Genomic DNA, 22,309 nt, shown 5'->3' with positions numbered 1-22,309 from the left:
AGCGATCCGAGAAAGCCATGAGGCGTTGTCGATCCCTTGACTTCAGAGACTAAGCGTTTCCTCTTGTTTTGACGGTGACCTTTAGAGGATGGGTGCACTGGAAGGGTGTTCCGCCATTGCTTCATATTCCCAAAGGTGAAATAGCCATCCCAGCTGTCCCACTGTAAACCAGCCAAACCAATAGGGACGCGTCAGAAACACCCACTCCCTGATTGTCTCATCTAGTCCCAGAGCTGGAGAGAGAATTTGGCCACTCCTGAAGGTGGAGCTCCGCTGACTCCTTCAACAACTTTTTCAATCTTAGTCGAAGCTTCTTTCATTGTGGTTACATGTGGACTACGCCACTGGATCTGGAAAAAGAAAGTGAAAGTTACAGTGCGGATGAGAATGACGTTGGTCTGTTGTGTGATGCCATGGTTACTCCGTTGTGCCAGGCTCTTTCTCCCATAGGTCCAGCAGCAATGATAATGGAAGACTGAGTTCAGGATTCACATTGCGATGGCGTTTCTGGTGGTCGTTTTCCTAAATACTCAAAGATTAGCTCAATCATTAGTTCAATCCCAGCTCTGACCGGGGCGTTCTCTTTTTGTTTCCTCCGGCAAAACACAGCACAAAGTGTGAGTGAAAAGTATGACTCAAGCAGTGGTTCTTGTAGCATCAGGATCTTATTGAAGTTATAATGAATATAACTTCAATAAGTTGAATATAGGGTTAGGGGTTAGGGTTAGGGGGTTAGGGTTAGAGGGTTAGGGGGGTTAGGGTTAGAGGGTTAGGGGGGTTGGGGTTAGGGGGTTAGGGGGTTAAGGTTAGGGGGTTAAGGTTAGAGGGTTAGGGTTAGGGGTTAGGGTTAGGGTTAGAGGGTTAGGGGGGTTGGGGTTAGGCGGGTTGGGGTTAGGGAGGTTAGGGGTTACGGGGTTAGGGTTAGGGGGGTTAGGGTTGGGGTTAGGGTTAGGGGGGTTAGGGTTAGGGGGTTAGGGTTAGGGGGGTTAGGGTTAGGGGGTTAAGGTTAGGGTTAAGGGTTAGGGTTAGGGGGTTAAGGTCAGGGTTGGGGTTAGGGTTAGGGTTGGAAAGGCCTTTGTCAGAGAAATCCAAGACATTATTTAACTTGAGCACAAATGTGAAGAGTACACATTTTCACCTAGAAAAACACCCTCATGTCACAGGAACAATCATAATAAAAAGTCCCCAAAAAACACAACTCCTGTGAATCCCCTTGTGAAATGTGGCGTGTCACTTTTAGTTTTAAGTTTCAACCTGAGCCGTTCCACAATGGCCGTGTCCATAGTTACCAGCGGTGAGCCCTGTCCCACCTTGTTTGTTATGTGATCTGTCACTTCCAAAAGAGGACGAGCTGCGTGTGTGTGTTTAGGTTAACTGTGTTGTGTGGGCATTTTGGATTCTCTCCAAGCCCCACGCACCAGCCAGAGAGCGCCAAGAGCCGTCGCAACCTTTCAGCATTAGGTCTTTTAATTAGAACAATACACTAATGGGGGTTAGGGAAATAGCTACAGTTATTAACAAACGTAATATTCAACATTAAGGGCGTAAGTAATGTCATAACTATGGCTATGATTATGATGTTGTATAGTAGCAGAAGAAACTTTAACGGAGACAGAAAAGGGTGCGGCGTGCATTATGTCACTGGGACTGTATTTGCCAAAGAATGTGTCGCAGATGGTGTAATATGAGCTGGCACTGCGGATTAGCGAAATAACCTTACATTTTAAATTATTTGTATTGTAAAATTCCTGGGGGGAAAGAGGGTCATCTAAAAAAAAAAACTGTATGACTGAGCATTTGAGAAGTTGATGTCAGTTATTGTTTTAGAAATGGAATTGAATGCACATATTTCACATCAAGGACACAGTCGCACTTTTATTTTAGTCTGGTTTTGACCTGGTATAGCACAGGATACACTCTTAGTTTTGTCCCTGTTTGATGCCAAATTGTGACTAAACCCAAACCTAAACCTGGACTAAATTAGGACTAGAACAGGACCAAAGCTGGGTCACATCAGGACAAAATGGGCTCAATTTAGGGTCCAATAATGACAAATGTGAACGCCTCCTTAGTGAAATATCTATTACACCATCAATGCCATTTGCAAAACTACACACACCTCAGTTCAGCGGTGTGTGGCACAAATAATTGCATTTTTTTATGGCGCACACCTGCTTTTACTTCCGACATTCCCGCTCACGCCTCCTCCCGCTGCTACTGGCACTGCCTTGCCCTTGACCACTGAAGTGCTCACATATTCATAAACACGGCGCAGTCTTCTGAAAGCTGGACGGATGGTCAAAGGCTGACTCCCTCACTGCCCCGGTCAGCTCTGCCAACTCTGTCTCTCTCCTCAGCCTCACCCGACATCTCCTCGTGGATGTTTACAAGCACAAACCGCAGGAATCCAACTGATGAGCCCAGAACCAGCAAGTAACGGGACAGAGAGAGAGAGAGAGAGGGGCCCCAGCAGCTGATCACCATCACCTCAGAGACTGGGCGCGTTTCTTTGTGGCCCCTGACATCTGACACGTCCCCCCCCCCCCCCAATCTCTGTCACTCATCCTTGACTTGGAGCGTGATGGGGAGAACCAAAACATTACACCATGGCAACTCCCACCTGGCACCAGGCCGGGCTCTCTCAGTCCACACCACGCGCCAGGGGCCAGGGGCCAGTTCGTGACAGGTGGTGCTTGGACTTAAACACATGCAGAATTGGGATGGACAGAGACATGTGTGCCAAAAACTCAAAGTGGACAATTGGACCAATGAGAGAGACCGCTGACCGCTTAAAAAGTTTAGCATGAATATTCAGACAACTACACGGATACTTAGTTATTATAATACACATTAAGACAGAAAATACACTCTGTTATGTTTATTTAGAGACTTATTTGTAGTGTTAGTCACTGTATAAGTCAGTGTTGTGGGAATCGTGCGGTTGATATGGCAATAGTGTCTGAAATCTTCACACAATCCTATGAAGTTTAGCTCAATCCAGATGATGAATGCCTCGGAAAAGGGGGGGGAAAGTTTGAGTTTTGGAGCGGCCCCTGGTGACGTGCGGGGCCCAGGGCGGTGTTCGCAGGCGGAGCTCGGACTGGGGTGTGTGAGCCACATCTGGAATAGTAGCTACAGAGAAACAGTCCCGAGGAGCACAACTTTCTGAGACTTTCTGCAACTCCTCACTGCAACTCTCCTTTTTTTTACCACGGAACCCGCTTTGCCTTTTGTAAGTCGGATTACTCCTTTGGAACAGTTCGTATCCTTATTTGGTCTGTTGCTTTTTCACCCCCCAAACGCGCCAGTGAACAGGACGTTCTCTCTGGACTTAAAAACTCGATTTTGGGATCTATTATGGGCGTGAAAAGGCGGCGGTGTGGTAAATGTCGCCGGGTATTATCGCTAAAGTTCTGCTCGAATTGAGTTCTGCGTCACTTTTCATTTGAGGAGAAAAGCTGGAGTTGTGGCGCACGCATGGCGCCACTTTTACGCCACTTACGCCACTTATTACGCTGGGACGGGTTTTTTTTTTTTAACGCAGCAGATGAATCCCGTTTCTTTTCCAGCAGCACGTCCAGATCACACACGAACCCGCACCATTCCCAGCGAGAGGCTTTAGCGTCTGCGTTTTAGGGCTTTTCCTCAGTCGATTATAACACTTTTTGACGTGTTTGTGTGACTCAAAATGACTCAGTGAATGAGATCATGTAGAAGAAGCTCTGTAAACGTTTCATTACAGGCTGAAAACACACCACGATGCAAGTATTCTTTAGTTTCCGTTTTGATTTGTCCGTTTCGGTTGTAAAGGCGATACTTTCACATTCAAGTAAACATTGCGGTCCCTTATTGCGCGTGCGAGTGGCGCCCTCTGGTGTTCAGAGAGTGTACTGCACCCTGTGACTACGTTGGCTCCTGAATGAAATGTAGCCTTTATTTATTTTTTAATTTTATTTGTTTAGATCCGCTTCAAAGATGATGCTCATTCTGCTCGGCGTGCTCATCCTGCACCTCATCATCCTCATCCTTCTCATAGTGTCGACAGCAGCCAGCGTAAGTACTTCCGCTTCACACACTTTAGTACAAACGGTCGAAAAAACTAAACCGTGTTGTGTTGTGATCCCAGGCATGGAAGACCGGGGGTGACCTCAGCAAGGATCTGTGGTACAGCTGCATGGCGAGCAATGGAGGGGTCCACTGCACACAGGCCAGCAACGAAGGTCTGTATCCCCAAACCTCCAGCCTCTCAGACACTTTACAAATGTGCGTTTAGACTAATGTGTACTCTTGACCTTTAGATTGGATCCAGGCGGTACAGGCCCTCATGATCCTGGCTGTTCTCTTCTGCTTCTTCTCCCTCATCGCGTTCCTCTATCAACTCTTCAGAATGGTCAAGGGCGGACGCTTCTACTTCACCGCCATTTTCCAGATCTTGGCCAGTGAGTAACTCATTCGAGGTTCACACCCTAAAAGCTGTAGTAGTGGGCGGGGTCGCTCGATACTCACAGTGTTTCTCTGCTTTTCGCCGCAGGTCTTTTCGTGATGTGCGCGGCCCTAATCTACACGGTTAAGAGTCCGGATGAGGCCATGGACTACGGTTATGCCTATGTCCTGGCCTGGGTGGCGTTCCCCGTGTCTCTGATCAGCGGGCTCATTTATATTGTCCTGAGGAAGAAGGAATGAGAGCGGCGGCGGCGGAGGAGAAAAGGAGGGGGAGCTTGGGGACCCCTTTAGCAGAACATCGCACTGTGCCTACTGCCCACAGACCGTAGACTCACTGACATCGTCAAAATTCAAGTGGATAAGTCACTAACAATTGTACATAAGTGGAAGACATTGTTGTATAGTTGGCACGCCGCTTGACATCAATGAGAGTTTTACCATCAAGTGCCTTAAATTTCACGTTTCAGTTGTTGCTGAGGTATCGACTGGTGTTGCATGCGAGTAACTTTTACAATTTGAGATACAACAGTACAGAGATGTACATAGTGTCTGTGGTTTTTAGACATATTTATAACGCTGTAACATTACAGTTGTTTTGTACATAGTCTTGTCAAGTTAACATTTGTCTAATTTGCTTTTGTACGTGATAGAGTTTGTCTCTCACAAATCATGCAGCTGTGCCAAAGAAATGATAATACTTCCATTCGCCAGCTTTTCAAGCTTCCTAAACTGTCTTATTTTTGAGTGTCTTTGTGTTTTACGCATAGTTAGAATCTGTCTTTATTGAAGGAATAGGGAAAGGAAAAACAACACTTGTTAATACACAAATGAAGTTAAAAAATCAAAAAAGTTTTATAGTACTTGATATGTCCTTTTTTTTACATTTCCTAAAATTTGTTTTTGAAAATGGTGCTTTTTATCTACATTTATTGAAATTTATAGCTTTTGTGTTTTTGTGTTGTTTCATTCATTGTGATTAATTTGCATTGTACAAACCCAAGTTTGCATTTTGTCAATATTCTTCTAAATAAACCATATGAAAATCATCTTGTTTCCCCCCACAAATTGCTTATTTCTTTATGTCTGCACAGCTTACCTGAAGTTACTTTCTCAAGATGTGTTAATACAAGTGAAATATTGCTCTGTACAATTACTAATTAATAAAGACTGCAAATGTGTTTCTAACTTAAAAGCAATTGTGCCATTTACAATTGGGCTTACTATTATTAACCAGTGCATTATGGGACAAACATATTGTGTTAAACATATGATTACTGAAAAGGAACTTCCCAAAAAGACAAACACATCCGTCCACATGGGGGCGCAATTGAGTTACAGATTACATCCTTTTTCAATGCAGAAATGCAGTAATACATAAAGACTGAACAGAGAATATTCAATAGTAGTAACAATACTCTTCTTGACACATAAATAGAGGTTTTTACACATTATTACATGCTTGAAACATTAGATGTCTTTTGCAAGGTTAAACATTAGCACAGACTGTGATTCATGTTGATGACACTGACGCGCCACAAGATGGAGACTTTAACTCACACATCGTGAAGACCAACTTATTTTTATTTTACCATTTTTAACGTTGCCAAATACTGTCTAGTTGTTGACCTTGTCCCTTCTACTTTTATTTGTAATGCATTTAAAAACATAACATAACATAATAATGGGTTTAATATGGACCATTTTATGCTTAGTGCAACAAATTCAACTCAAATTGAACAAAACAATTTCATCATATTCACTATTTGACACAAAACGTGACAGACGAGACCCTAGACAACAAGTGGCAATGGGAATGTCTGTTGTAGTTAAAACTAATAACAAAATTTTAGTCGACGCGCCTCATAAATGCTCAGATTCGCTTTGTAAGTAATGCCTTCAACAGAGTATAAGTTACTTTGACAAAGCTGCTGCTCAGGGGGAAGACACTAGGGCTGGGTATTGATACAGTGCATATCCTGATACAAGGCCCACGATACGATACCATATAATACAGGTCGTGATACATGGATATCCCTTGAAACTGGTGTTAAACTGTTACTAAAATTAGGTTTTTATTATGTAGAATAACAAAACTCTTTGAATTTCCTCTTCAGAAAGCTCTTATGCAAGTGTCCAAAAGTGACCGTATCAGGACTTTTGACCATAAAAATATATAATACCTTTTTTTGAAGAAAGAAAAAAAAAATGCCATGGCAACGGTGCTTGATAATCATCACTTTGAAACTCAAGCATGTAAAACATATTTGATTACTATAATAAATGCACACACTGATTTCACTTCTAAACTGCATGTAGAAGCCATGCCGATGGTCAGTGCCAGTGCAATGTGGCTGGTCCCTTCATATTGTCCTGTTTAAAGGAGCTAAATGCTTCGGTGGCATGCATTGGCTGTACAAAATGAATTGCCTCCGCACACAGGGATGCGAGGAATACTTGTGGAGCTGGAGGTTGGGAATGTGCAGCGAGGCAGTGGTTGTGAAGGAGCGTGGACAATGGACTGGAGCCAGCTGATACAGACTCTGCGGAGCGAACCCCTCTTTTCACTCCTCAGATTTGTTGCCGTTTTATTTGCAGTGTCTGTCTCCCAGAACAAACCCGGGCCACTTCAGATCCCAGTAAATGATATAGAGAACAGCCCTGCCCACTTTATTCAAGGCCGGTATTTCATCACGCTCATAAATCTGGCAGAAATCAAAGTGTCGGGTCTGCCTGCTCTCTTTGTCTTGCTAATTCGCATTAGAGTGTGGCTGGCTGCCCACTTTGACGGCGGCGGGACGGGAGCTGGGTAAAGTTGCAGATGTGGAAAAACCTGGAGGCACCTTTGACCCTTGAACCCTGCTGTTAAATCCTTGCATCCGCCTCAGAACGTGCACAGGAAACCCCAACTGCAGTTACCGCTCTCAAATAAAATATAGATAAAACTCTATAGCGTGTTTTGGTTTTCTCAACAGACCAAGTAGAAATGCACAATATATTCCACTACTATATATTGAGCAGATCTTTGTTTAATTTGCATCTTAACATCCTCTGTTCATATAAGATCAAACCATGTTGCGGCGCGGACATAAAACTGTGCAGTGTAATCTCAACACCACAAGCGTGCATGGTAAATATTATGTCATATTCATGTGCAATAATGTCATATTCATGTGCAATAATGTCATATTCATGTGCAATTACTGTCGTACTCACAAGCAATAGTGACACATGTGCATATAACTGATGAAAATAGAGTGTTTATTTTACCATTATTATTAGTATTATCTTGTCTTACGCTAGCTGTTTTTATTTTATTTTGTTTTTATTTTATTATTTTCATCTTTATTTATTTTTTTCCCTCCATTCCTTATTAGGAAATGAGAGGTTCTGTCTATAAGAGCTTTTGTTTATAAGAGTTTTTGTTTATAAGAGTTTTTGTTTATAAGAGTTCTTCTATCAAACTTGCTATATGTTATCTGTCCTTTTCCTCTGTATCTACCTGCGTTGCAACAATGGAATTTCCCCATGTGTGGACAATAAAGGATTATCTTATCTTATTATCGCGTCTTAAATGAAAGCGTGTAATCTTCTGTATTTTAAATGTTGTGTTACATCTACTTTAAATGGATTCGTAACATTATCACCTTCGTCTGCACAAGCCTCTCAAACACACTTGTGATTATCCCCGAACCGAGGGGACCGTGGTGCACTAAAGACCTTCTAATCCAGGCCTGGTGGTTAGAAGTCGCCATGTACAGAACATTTCTCCTTTAATTACACAACTGGCATGTCTCTGGTGTTTTCGGGCCCATGCACCAACGCCGCAAATGAAAGAGCAGCGGGACAGAGCGAGACACATCGCTTTACGCGGTGGCACGGGCCGCCCCGCACATGCACGGGCTTCATATACGCGTCCCCATCCAAGTTAGAGGACAGAAATATGCAGATAATTTAAGAGAAGAGTCGACTGACACAGGCAGGCACATGTGCGTAGTTACTGAGCCATATCTAAAGCTGAGATGGAATCAGCGTTCACGTGAGAAGGCGTGGCAGCAGAGGTGTCCAAAGAGAGAGGTGAAACTGCAGTTGTTCATGTTGACTTTGCATCATATGGAGGATTGTGAACGATGAGTATGAAAAGCATTTTAAAGATTATTCCAAGCTTTGATCTGTCATGAACCCATTTGTGTATTAGTCACATGTTTCAATGGTTTAAGACCCCTGGCTCCTAGTTTAAAGGTGAATTTACTCTTACCTTACGTTTATTTTGGATTGAATACGCTTTAACCCTGGAATGTCCAAAACTACGGCCCGGGGACCAAATGCGGCCCTCAGACCAATTTGTGTTGGCCCTCCTGTTGTTGACATCCTGCTAAGTTGGTGAAACAACAAAAATAAGTACTTTTTGACTGTAAAATTGCAAAGGTTTACTGTATTTTCCAAACTATAAGGCGCCTTAAGCGAAACAAAATCTCTTCGAGGTCAGTAAGCACAACCAGAATGAATCCATGCATAAGGCGTACTTTCGGTTGTTTTTTTTAAATTAAAGACTTTTAAGTGCGCCTTATAGTGCAGAAAATACGGTAAGCATTTTGATCTTAACCCAATATTAATGTTCCAAGTCTTATTAAAGGTGTGGAGGCATCAAAAGGTTGTCGAATGCAACATTTTGAATTAATCACTTTGTCGTTCAACAAATTCGATATTGTCGGGTTGTTTGTGGCCCTCTGCTCCGTATACGTTTCAAAATGCGGCCCTTGGTGAAAAAGGTTTGGACGTTTCTTTGGATGTCGCCCCCTTATTTTCTAATTTCATTCTTTTTTTTCTCTCTTTTCTGCTTGTTTTTGCTATTTTATGTTCTAAACAAAAAATAAAAATATAAATAAATAATATTTTTTTAAAAAGAGACAGAAACTCCTTCTTTCAGACAGTGGTAAATGGCCTTCGTTCTCTCACGTCTTCATAAATGATTGGACAAGCGTGTATTCTTTGTTGGCAGTTGACAGATTTAAGCACTGCTCCCAAACACACATTTGACGTCTAATTCCTGTTTTCCCCGTACGTCAGAGCGCTAAAGGGACCGGGGCTCTGTGCTACGTGCTGGCTGTCCCACTGAAGGATAGAGGTTGTGGCCCGATCAAGGGTCAAACTGAAGTAGCGGTGTTTTTTCAACTTCACTGACCCCCACACACCGGGGTCCAGGTCCACACCGGACTGAACCAGGCTCCGCGGGGGGGGGGAACTCATTAAAGGATTTCTTACTTCATATTCTATTAAGAGTGTTTTTACAAGAGTTTTGTTTATAAGAGTTCTTCTATTGAGAGTGTCTGTCCTTTTCCTCTGTATCTACCTGCGTTGCAACAATGAAATTTCCCCATGTGTGGACAATAAAGGAATATCATATCTTATATAAATACTCTTTATATTTAGATATCACAATTGCAGTATCTTTCTGTATACTATTTTTCACAACAACAACATTTTGATTCAAAGGAAAATCACATCATTGGTTTATTGCTAACCTTTGGAAAAAATGTCATAAAAGATAATTAATTCAACTGATTTCACTCATAAAGTGGTCCAACAATGTGAGCTCCAGAACCACCTCTGAATCACGCTTTAAACTTTACACAACCGCTATTTGTGCGTGTGCGTTGACTCGATCGTACCGCCGGATAATGAGCCACGCCAACTTGAACTCGGACAGACAATCCCAACTTTGAAAGACTGTTTATGCTGGACAATGACCAGTGTTATGACCAGCTTGAGAAAGGCTTTTAAAACTCGTAAAGACCGAAAGGCTCCAGACTGAAGCCTTCCACTCAGTCGTTAACCCTGTCAGAGACGACGGAGACGTTTTAGTGCTGATCCAAACTAGAGCAAGTCCTACACATGTATTTTAAAAAGTACTGCCATGCCAGAACTTTTAATTGAGATGAATAAGCAATCAAAATGAGAGATGTTTTTACTGCCCCTGCCATTGTGGAAACCAACAACTCTCTTGTTACTCACACTTAATCACAAGTTTAATCAGAACAGCAATCATATGTTCTGCCATTAAATCAAAATGGATTTGTCGAGATAATTGTGGGAGATTATGTTACTAATAGAATACGATCCCAGTTCAATCAATGAATTATTGACTTTATAATCAGTTTATACTATCACATGTTTAATTGGAAAATCACACATAATTAACCACTCTCATAAACCGACCCTCCCTGATTACTGCAAACCATTGCTCGCCCTGGAGATGTAACGGTTAGCAACAGCGGCAAGTTCTATCAAAGACGTTTTTTTTTCTTCACATTTGATTCATTGACGATGTTACGCAGAGAAAGGACCTCGGGGCTGTGTGCAGCTGCCATACTCATAAATGTGTGTTTTGGAAAAGAAGAGAGTGAATTGTGGTTTAGGAAGAAAGCAATTAAACTTGTTAGTACTTCAGGTTGGACACGCATACTCCAAACCCAGGCACGGCTCCATGGTTTCCTTCATTCAGTGTAGAACTTCCAAAAACACTCTCACATGTAGTTACTTTCAATTTTAGTGTGAATTTATGCGCGTTACTAAACTAAAATAGTGTTTGTATAAAGTGGTGCTCCAGTTTGAATGACAATAAGCTTTATCTCATACTCAGGTACCTCAAATAGCTTGACAGTGTAAATGATTTGATATTTTTCTTGTTTTAATTATCTTGATGTCCATAATCATCCAAAACGTTCTGGAGAAAGTACAATTTACTTTCAATTTCATTCAATTTCACCCTCTTTTGAAACCTGAAACCATCAAAAGTATAACCTGGCCAGAGCCTGCGAAATAAATCCATAAAAATGTATAAAGCACAGTTAATGCATGTACATAACACGCACTTAGAGACGAGGGCCATTAATAATGTGAAAGTCATCCTCATCATAAAGGTGCATTGATTCTGCGCGTGCAGGAGCTGGACTGTACAAAGTCACCTTTGCCCTCTATTTCCCCGACGTACAACAAACATTGTAAATCTGATGGCACAGGCTCCTCTTCATGTTTCATATTCACTGTTGTAGCTGGTTAAACATGTTTGCTACCGTATTTTCCGGAGTATAAGCCAAAAAATGCATAATAGAAAAAAAAAAACATACATAAGTCGCACTTTTGGGGGAAATTTATTAGATAGACATTTTATCTTGAAATGCAATTTAGAATAATAAAAAAGATTATAGAACACAGTGAATAGGTGGACGTATGCTAATGTAACACCTTCAGCTACATGATGCACGTCTGTGTCTGGTATGTTAACATAACATATTAACAGTTATTCAGATAACTATAGCATAAAGAACATGCTAACAAGTTTACCAAAGCATCAGTATTACCCCAAATCACTAAATCCATTGAATTCTTCTCCCTCTGTGTCACTTGAGGTAGAGGAAGTGCAGATTTTTCGTTTGCGTCGCTTAGAGCCTACGGTTGTCAGTGTGAAATGCGGTTGCCAGAGTGAAAATAACGAATGATATCACATATAAGTCACTCTGGAGTATAAGTTGCACCCCGGCCAAAACTATGAAAAAAGGTGCAACTCATAGTCGGAAAAATACAGTACTTAGCTGCTACATGATCTTTTTGCATCTGCTTCCACCAACTCTTTCATTGTTTACATTCATCAACATCACTTTTTCACTTGATATAGGCCTCCTTTTGGGCTTCCACTCCCAGTATACAGTACCTCCTCATATTTACAAGATTCAGGTATATTTTTCATTCATTCAGGCCTCTACGTTTCTAAAATCCTACGTTACATCTTGCTGAACTGTGGAAGAATTTACGTACCAAAGAGTAAAAAATCAATTCATACCCAGGTACTAATCTCATGCTCATATGAAGTTTAGATACGTGGCAAAAAGTCACATAAATAGAGCAGAATTGGACCTCTCTTAGTGTTTAGAGTGTTCGACCACATGCTAATATTACAGCAAGTCCTGTTTTGTCTTGAAAATGAGTTCTATTGTAAAGATTGTAAAAGATTGTAAAGATGTTTGTGTTCAGATGTGTCAATGTCAAGTGTAAAATCCTTGTGACAGACACTGGAGGTTGCTTCCTGTGGCTTCCTGTCTTACGAAGCCTTTTGAAAGATGACTTGCTCTGGACCTGCTCTCATAACGTGCCACAGATATTGAGCCTTATTACAGATCCTTCATTATTTGCTGGACAGGACGAGGGGCGGGGCAGAGGATATGAGAAATGTCTTTGAAAGAAGCTTAAGCTACAGTAAGCTCAGTAAGCCTCAACCAAGTTAAACCAATAGTTGAGTCAGAAGAAGAGTTTGCTCTTCAACCATGTGGACCATTATGTTACTGGCCCCGCCCCCTTCAACCAGTCTCGGGGGAGAATCCTTGCAAGAAAAAAGGTCTAGGAGTGGGACGGAAGCTCTATTTCAATTTGATGGCTGAAATCATCTTAAATCTGTGATAAATGCCAAGAATAATGTCACTCCAGGTCATCAGAACCTCACTTCACCTCAGAATTAGACTCCTTCTGCAAATTAGAACAAAATGCACAAGCTAATGTGCTTTGTGATCGAGTATATGCAGTGCTTCACATCATGCCACATAACACCTTCCGAAGAAGCTTATAGGTGTTCAAATTGCACCATCTGGCTCAGATTAGGGTGTGGAAGGGGATTTTAGATCAGCATTTTTCTCGAAAGTATATCTTCTAGTACACTTAGATGGACTACTAGACTGTTACTGTCACACGTATCTGTAACATGACATCCAAGCTACAGCATTGCACCAGCCCCTCGTCTTGTGTGATATTAGTGACTGCATAAATAATTGAATTAGCCTGCCTGTCGGTCCTCGTGTACAACAAGCCCAACGCCCCAGAGTTATGGGTCAGTGACGGGTGGATGCGAACGAAGCCAAGACAAAGTAGCACTAATGCAAACGTGGGATGACACGCAGTAGACTTGACCACACTTTCTGGACCGATGGGAGTAACTTGTAATAACGGCACGTCTGGAAAGCAAATCTGATGTCTGGTGCGCTCCTATCGAACACAGTGATCCCATTTATTGTCCTTTTATATTGTTAACATGCAGTTTCTGTCGTGTAATACATTTTACAGTCACATTGCTGAATTATATTTATTTCCCTATCGTTGTTTAGGGAATAAACCTTGCAATGAACAGGTTTTACCATAACTTGTCTTATACTGGTTTTATGATTAGCCTAGACAACAACAACAACTTGTAAATTGTATTAAATAGAAGATTGCAATAATTCAGTCTTGCAGGAAATGTGATGGTACAAGTATTTCGTATCGGTGTGTAGTGAGTGATAACTTGTACAATAACATAACAATACTGATCTACTTATACAGTGTTTTCTGACTCGTCTATCCTGCTCTATCTAACGTGAATATTTTAAGATTTAGAAATGCAAAAATCTGTCTCACAATATCAGCTGCACTTTGTATTTGTATTTGTATCCATAAATACCCGCAGCCTTCCACTGGAGTGCTGCACATGACTAGACCTGTACGGTACAACACGGTGACACCAGGAGGGATATAACGCCGTAATGTGTCAAAAACAAAGTGATGTGTGAACAGATAAACAATGAAGACGTAGACACATTTTGGGCCATAGATCAGCAGAATAGCCTAGATAACAGTGACTTTATCATTCAGGAGAGCGGAAAGTCATGTTGTCACGATACTGCAATTTCAAACACAATTTAGATGCTATAGAAAATACTTGATTCTCTAGATTTAAAATGCTCTTTTTACATGAACAATGGAAGGTGCTGTGGTGCTGTGAGGAATTTAAAAAATGAATGGAACTGGCTCACACGGCCTGCGTCTCAGTCAGGCTCTGCCAGACGTATGTCTCACAAACTGTGGTGTTTTCACTCACACAATTAGACATCTGAACTCATCAATGCATCAATTAACCCCCATTGTTGAAACTATTTGAAAGAACAACATATAACAGGGGTTAACTACCTATAAGGCGCACCTTTTTTCATAGTTTTGGCCAGGGTGTGACTTATACTTATATTTATACTTATATACTTATACTCCGCAGCAACTTATATGTGATATTATTTGTTATTTTGACACTTGCAACAGCATTTCATACTCCAGTGCAACTTATGTATGTGTTTTTCTTCTCTATTATGCATTTTTTTAGCTGGTGCGACTTATAGTCCGGAAAATACAGTACACAAAACAACATGTATGACAAGATACTACTCACAATAACTTATAATAACTGGCCTTCTGGTGGTCCCAAGAGTCTCTAAAAGCACAGTAGGAGGTAGAGCGTTTAGCTCCCAAGCTCCTGTGTTATGGAATCAGCTCCTGTCCATGTTAAAGAGGCCGACACAGACTCTTCATTTAAGACCAGACTTAAAACGTTCCACTTTGAAATGACTTATGGTCAGGCCAGTTAGGAACAGAAATAAAAACCTACAGTTTCAGCTACGCTGCCCTAGGAGCAACTGTGCTGGGGGAAGTATGGCAGCTTGAGCACTATCCTCTTCTTCTGAATACTTTTCCTATCAAAGATCTATCAGAATAGGGTTTATTGCCATTTGTCAAGAACAAAATTCACAGACATAGGAACTTGTCCTGGTGATTTCCTGGTGATTTGGTGCAGCACAAACAACATAACATTGAACACTGAATTCAAAACAACACAAGTCAGATCTCTCCTTCACTCTGGAACTTCTCCAGGTTTCTTCTTTTTTCCAAGGAGGTTTTTTGTGTTTTTTCCTGGCCGAGAAGGAGGGTCTAAGGACAGAGGACTCTGGGACATCGTCCCACGCCACCACAGACATTGCTTAATCCGTTTTTCACTGTCGCCCTCAGAGGCAACTGTTGTTGTGATTTTGGGCGTTACAAAAATAAATTGAATTGAATTGATGCCTCATTTGCCACAAACGTAATTGTAAAAACATCTATGCGTTACAACCATAGATCTATTATATAGTGGTTAGAAACGTCTTGTGTTTCCCTCAAGTGGAGTTGGTCCAAACCAGTCACCGATTCACTCACTCTTCATCAAATTAGTGATGAATCAGTGGTCAGCTGTGTCAGACAAACGCTACGCTGCTAACGCCAAATGCTGTCCTCCTGCCTGGGATCCCCAGCCTGGGATCGAATGACTGCCTGTATTTCTAACTAATTTCTAAATAATTCAAAACACAAACATAGCCTTAGCTATAAACAAAGGCTTGTCATCACTTGTTGAAAGTTTGTGCGTTGCCTTCTTCCAGATGCACATGTGCGATTTGGGCATAGGATCACAATCTGTTGACTTATTGGGATTTCATACAGGTTTATTCAGCGCAATTTAAGATAACATAATAGAGTTATGTACATGGGTTTGAGGCTGTGTGGTCTTAAGAGCGCATGTGCAGAGCTTTAAAAGAAGCTCCTTTCCGCTCTGATTCTAAAAGCTCATGTTAGAGAGCATGAACGAGCCTCTGAACACCGCCACAGACTGAGCCGCTCTGGAAGAACAAGAATCATGCTTCCCAGTTCCCGCAGTACTGCTCAGCGGCCTGTAGAGGCCACTGAAAACACCGTGACTTCCAGCCAAGCTTCGGGCAGCAGAAGTGAGGGGAAAATGGGCTTAGTTGGATATATTTCGGAACAATTTAATTATAGTTGTGACACACGGCATTTTTACATTTTATTGGCCAATCACTGATTACCTTGATTGCCCTGACCACACACCACTGCCAGATGCTATCATCTCCTGTGGACACTACGCAGTTGAAATGGAAGTAACCCAGTTTGCATCCATACATCTGAGCAAAATTTGTTTTGCCCCAGTTCAGATACATCATAAAAGGAGCTCTTATTGTAAAAATGAGACCATTGTGTATTGTACATCTTAATTCAGTTGGGTTTTGTAAATTTTTATTAGTTTGACTCATTCACAAGCTCTTTACCCACAGCCTTATCATAACAGTTTACTAAAGGTATATGTTGGTGAATGACAGCACTTGCCTGATTCCATGGCAACTTGAGGAATTCTACTGAATAGAGCCGTGACGAATCAGGACCTTGATTTTCAGTGTGTTTCGGTGGAGCTGGAGGGAGCAAGGACACAGCCAAGGCTGAGCAGCGCTATATGCAAGCTATATGAGATCCACATGTAGAAACACACTAACACTACCTAATGTACAAAAGATCACAGTATTGTTGAAACTCAGGTCAACACTGAGCTGAGCTGTGGTTTATCTGTAGTACAAACATGGCTTCAGATTTTTTTGAATATCTTATGGATTATTTCTGATGTTAAGACTTGTATCGTGCTTTTATACTGGTCCAAAGTTAATGTTACTTTATAATTAATCACCTGCATTTGACCCTTCAACTGATACCACTATGGGACAATAGATTTTGCGTAGTATCTTTGTTTATTTACATATTTTCTGTGAATATTTAGGAGCCTTTTGTGGACGTTGTTGTTATATCTAATTTGCTTTATTGTGATACGGGTGATATTTGTTCCTATATGTAAATGAATCAAGTAAAATGGTGTTTGGTTCAATTCTACAAAAAAATGCACATGGTGGTGATTTTTTTTTGCAATTGAGAATCTGTTAACTTAATTGGGGTTTGGGGTAATATATAGACTTACAATGTGGAACAGATTGGCCATTTTTAAAGAGCAGACAGACGACAGACCACGCCGCAGACAGCCCTGAGCGTAATCCCTCTGAGGGCAGCTCATTCCCCCAACTTTAAATGGGGGATTATGAAGGTGACCCGGGTCCACGGAGAGTCTCCACACGTCATCACAGAGAAAGCAGAAAAAGATCAGACTATATGAAGGTATGTCTGAGCTGTGCCGGCGACATATGTGTCCAGTCAGTCTGTATCACTAAAACAGATGTGCCAAATGAGGCCGTAACTCATTTTAGGTGAACAATCTGGAATGAGCGATGATAGGGACAGTTGTAAAAAATACTGCCATCATATACACCATAGTATTATTATTCATCCTTGATTGATCCTTTGATACAGGGGTGTCCAACCTTTTTTCACCAAGGGCCGCATTTTGAAACTTAAACGGGGCAGAGGGCCACAAACGACTTGACAATGTCGAATTTGTTGAATGACAAAGTGAATCATTCGAAATTTTGCGTTTGACGTAATTGCGATGAGCCTCCACACCTTTAATTAGACCTGGAACATTAATATTAGGTTGGTACAACATCAATATGCCTGAATTTTCCCAATTTCGCAGTAAAAAGTACTAGTTTTTGTTGTTTGGGCCGACATAGCAGGAAGCTGGAGGGCCAACAAAAATTGGTCTGAGGGCCGCATTTGGCCGCCGGGCCCTAGTTTGGACATGCCTGCTTTAATACTTTACATCTGAGAGCCTGGAGATGTTGCAAACTCCCATGCGCTCTACTACTTCAGTTTGAAGTCTGTTCCCCGTTCACGCCGCCTCTTGAGGTTGTCTCCCGTTACAAGATGTTGACTCAACAGGAGCTGATGCAACGGCTCTACAGAATGTAACACTAATCATGTCACCATCAATACAAGCTTCAAAAGCATCTTCAAGTGACAACACGGGTTGCACCGTCATGTTTACACAGACGGTATAAATAGAGTTTGTTCAGCAGAAACTATTGCTATCATGGATTTTGTAAATTGGTTTAAACTCCCTGACTTCAAATATGCATTTCTAAATGTATGAAGTCAATTATTACAGAAGCACCTGTGAGCGGCATCACTTTCGAAACATATGTTTGCTGAATGCAGAATAGTTCTCACTTTGTTCTAAATGAAGTAAGAATTAACAGGTACAACTCACACCAGCACACAGCTCCAGGTTGGATTAGATGTGAGACAGCTGATTCAGTACATATGCCATCTTCAAGTGTCTCAGATTAAAGGCAGCCTGTACAATGGGATTAGGATTAGGATTGGACAAGGCAAGGTGATGATTAGGGGCCCGGAAAAAGGCATTGTGCTAAGGATACAAAACAAAACGATTATCTTTTGTCTAGAACTACTAATAACCCTTTACCCAAAAGAAAATCACTTTTATTGTCCAATGTTACAGCATGGTTGGCATGTTAATACCATTAATTACTTAACTAGCCATTTTAAAGCTACAAATGCCCTAATGTAGACCTGATTTGGGCCTGTCCCAGCCCTGGTTTAGTCCTGGTTCTCTCTGACCTCATTCAGCGCATTTGTGCAGATCTTGACACTTGTTGTACACGTGCCAGATATATATTTACCATGTCTTTCTGAGCATTCAAACAAAAGCTTCCTCCTCCTCCTGAAATATCCCTGCAGGCTTGTATGTAAAAACAATGATTCAACAGTTAAGTACAACCTGGCAATTACCTCTCTCTATGTTAGTGATTGCCACGAGATCTGCAGTGTCCTCATCTGAGCACGCCAGCAGGGAAAATCTTTCCTCATTTCACAGAGAAGCCCCAGGTCAGTGCGTTAAATAAAGGTTGTTTGTTAAAAGAGGGGAGAGATTTATGTGTTATTTGCACCATAACCTTTGCAGTAGGTGATGGAACAAGTGCAGGCTTGAGACTTTAAAAGAAGGAACAAATTACGTGCTGTAAAGACACAAAGATAACAGTTTGCAGCAAGTCAGTGATATCAACACAAAAATCTAAATGACACATTATGGGCTCACGGTGAATCTTATTATTTTTGCATTGACTAGAATGTCATCTTGAGCTGGCGTTTCAAACATAAGTTGGAGGAAACTTGAGAAAAACTCACACATAAAAAGTATAAAAATGAATGCATGATTGTGTCATAATAGACCTCTTCTATGTTTGATTCAATCGTTTTCCACCGCTTGTTCCCGTCAGGGGTCGCAGGTGATTACATAGTGTATTACATGCTATTATGCTAAATTGATCTGCTTTCTGTTGAACTTCACTGTGCCTTGAGATGTTAGAAGGTTGCTTTCGCAGCAAACATACCAACATGTTCCATATTTAGAAACATTCACATTTATTCACTTGTCAGACAGGAGTGTTAACACTATTGCCTTTTGGACCCCAGACCTTTTCTGTTTCCCTGTGTCAGTCAGGAACATCCACATATAATATGACATGGAGGTAATTCCTCAACGGTTATTAAGCAACCAGATTGTAAACAAGGGCCAAAGTCTCATACAATAGATTTGACAAATATTTACACATGTTTATTTTGTGAAATTATTGTTTAAACTATCATAAGTTGCACGGAAATTTTCTCTGCAATTTTTTGTCTGAATACATTTATAGAGAAATAGATTAAAAAAAAACAAATAAATAAATATGCTCACTCAGTTTCTTTTGGGTCAATATTTGAATTCATAATATTACCTGTACAATAGTATAGTTTGTATATAACAGTACATGTCACTTGACACTAACTCCAACTTCAGGCATCTCATTTTCCTTTGTTGTCCTTTATTCATTATAGTCCTCTTCCCGATAGTAAACTGACACATGATATTTTGTTTGTTTGCGTATAGGGGTCATGGCAACCAAATCTGCAGCGTGAACCCCAGACGACTAATGAACAGCACGGTGCTAATTAGCTCGTTAGCTCAATGATGCAATGACACACACACACACACACACAAGCTGTTAAACGACACACACTGTTAAAGGACACACACGCTGTTAAACGACACACACACACATACACACACACACACACACACACACACACACTGTTAAACGACACACACACACATACACATACACACACACACACACACACTGATAAACGACACACACTGTTAAAGGACACACACGCTGTTAAACGACACACACACACATACACACACACACACACACACACTGTTAAACGACACACACACACATACACACACACACACACTGTTAAACGACACACAGTTAAAACGACACACACACACTGCTAAAGGACACACACGCTGTTAAACGACACACACACACACATACACACACACACACTGTTAAACGACACAAACACACATACACACACACACACACTGTTAAACGACACACACTGTTAAAGGACACACACGCTGTTAAACGACACACACACACACACACACACACACACATACACACACTGTTAAACAACACACACACACACACACACACACACACACACACTGTTAAACGACACACAGTTAAAATGACACACACACACTGTTAAACGACACACACACACACACACACACACACATACACACACTGTTAAACGACACACACACACACACACACACACACACATACACACACACACACACTGTTAAACGACACACAGTTAAAATGACACACACACACTGTTAAAGGACACACACACACACACACTGTTAAACGACACACAAAGACAGTTCTAGTGCATTGGTCACTTTTTTATTAGTACAAAAATTGCATTGATGTATTTGAAATGTCAGTCACCTGCTTTACAGTCTGAGTTGTGAATACAGTAATTAAGAGTTTTCAAGTCATTCCAATCAGTGATCAGCATTTGTATACAATTATTGTCTATAAAATAATAGCTTAGAGAGCATTTTACTAAAATATTAACATAATTATATTTAAGCTTCAGCAAAGAATCTTGCCTAATTTCTTCTAATTTGACAATTTGTGAAGTTTTTTTTTTTTTGAAGAGCCAAAGCGCGTCTAATTAATTTATGAAATAGAAATAATTCAACAAATAGTCTACGACAACACCTTTATTTTGCTAAATTAATGTTGCATTTTTTATGTTTTTAAAAATATATTTTTGCCACTTTTCTTCACGGTACATTTCAAACTTGATTTCGATACAAAGCAATACTTGATTCTCGATACCAATTCCGATACTATGATTATGATTAAAAATTTACTTTTTTTAGGTCAAGGTTTAAGAAAATATACTAACATTTTCAGCACAAAATACATGTTTTTTCTTTATAAAAACCCTGTGGTCTTATTCTAGTGAAGATAAATCTCAAGATGATTTTAAAACCTTTTACAGCATCGATACTAGTTTTGGGATCGATTAGTATCTGATTTTGTATATTTTTGACAACCTTAAACGCCACTTGACTGATGTAAAACCAAGACAAATATTTACCACATTTATTATCCAACTACACAAATGAATGAGTGGAAAAACATAAAAACCTTTCATATGCACTTAAGCACAATGAATCATGCACCTGGGCTGAATAAAACTCAACCACCAAATGTTATACCTTTTAGAGCTGTCTACATAAATTCAAAAACACATCTAAATAAAAAAAGAAATAAAGACTGTTTTGTCATAATTTGGATCTTGCAAATGTTGATTCATAGGCCATATTTGGTTGTGCACTTTGTATAAACAGTGGTTAAGCCAAAGACCAAAGCACTGGAAACAAATGTTATTGTATTAAGCTGAAGTTGCCTCCAGGGTCAACCATAAACTTGCGAGCATTAATAGAAGGGTTTTGATGTTTTATTGCGGCGTGCTGGAGATGGAAGTAGTGCCATCACTCAGCTCTAATTGACATGATGTGGAGCTATTACTGTATTGATTCACCTGTGCAGTGGCACTGGATCAGCTGGGCCCAGTATTGACCTGCCTAAGTGGTTACACAGACCTCCGAGGGTCGCACTCATGTTAAGGGGAAATTACCTAACTGTTTGCCTCGTAAGATCTCATTCGCTTCCGACGTGGCAGTTCTGCAGCGTGTGGGAGTCAAACTCAAATAAAGTTAGGGAGAAAGACGCATCCTGTTGCGTCTTTGAAGACAAATTGTGGTCGTCGTTCAAGGATTTTTTTTGCAAAGAATGAATTACCTTTTAAAATGTCAGAATTTAACACCGAAATACCTATATCGTCTTTCTTTCTATCCAATTTGGACATTACA

The 22,309-nt window shown here is 40.8% G+C and overlaps 1 protein-coding gene across 1 annotated transcript; it reads left to right on the top strand.

Moving 5' to 3' along the window:
* The first annotated feature begins 3,213 nt into the window (after positions 1-3,213).
* Positions 3,214-5,489, top strand: pmp22a (peripheral myelin protein 22a). The gene is made up of 5 exons (XM_072443240.1): positions 3,214-3,232; positions 3,963-4,053; positions 4,127-4,220; positions 4,299-4,439; positions 4,532-5,489. Exons 2-5 carry the CDS (start codon positions 3,976-3,978, stop codon positions 4,681-4,683), a joined length of 465 nt encoding a protein of 154 aa, XP_072299341.1. The 5' UTR covers positions 3,214-3,232; positions 3,963-3,975; the 3' UTR covers positions 4,684-5,489.
* The last annotated feature ends 16,820 nt before the right edge of the window (positions 5,490-22,309 follow it).

Source organism: Eucyclogobius newberryi, unplaced genomic scaffold (genome assembly GCF_026437365.1).
Source record: "Eucyclogobius newberryi isolate DKJ021-1_F unplaced genomic scaffold, fEucNew1.0.hap1 SCAF_13, whole genome shotgun sequence".
NCBI classification, from domain to species: Eukaryota; Metazoa; Chordata; class Actinopteri; order Gobiiformes; family Gobiidae; genus Eucyclogobius; species Eucyclogobius newberryi.
Note: the sequence above shows the minus strand (reverse complement) of the source record. Positions and strands in the feature narration are given on the sequence as shown.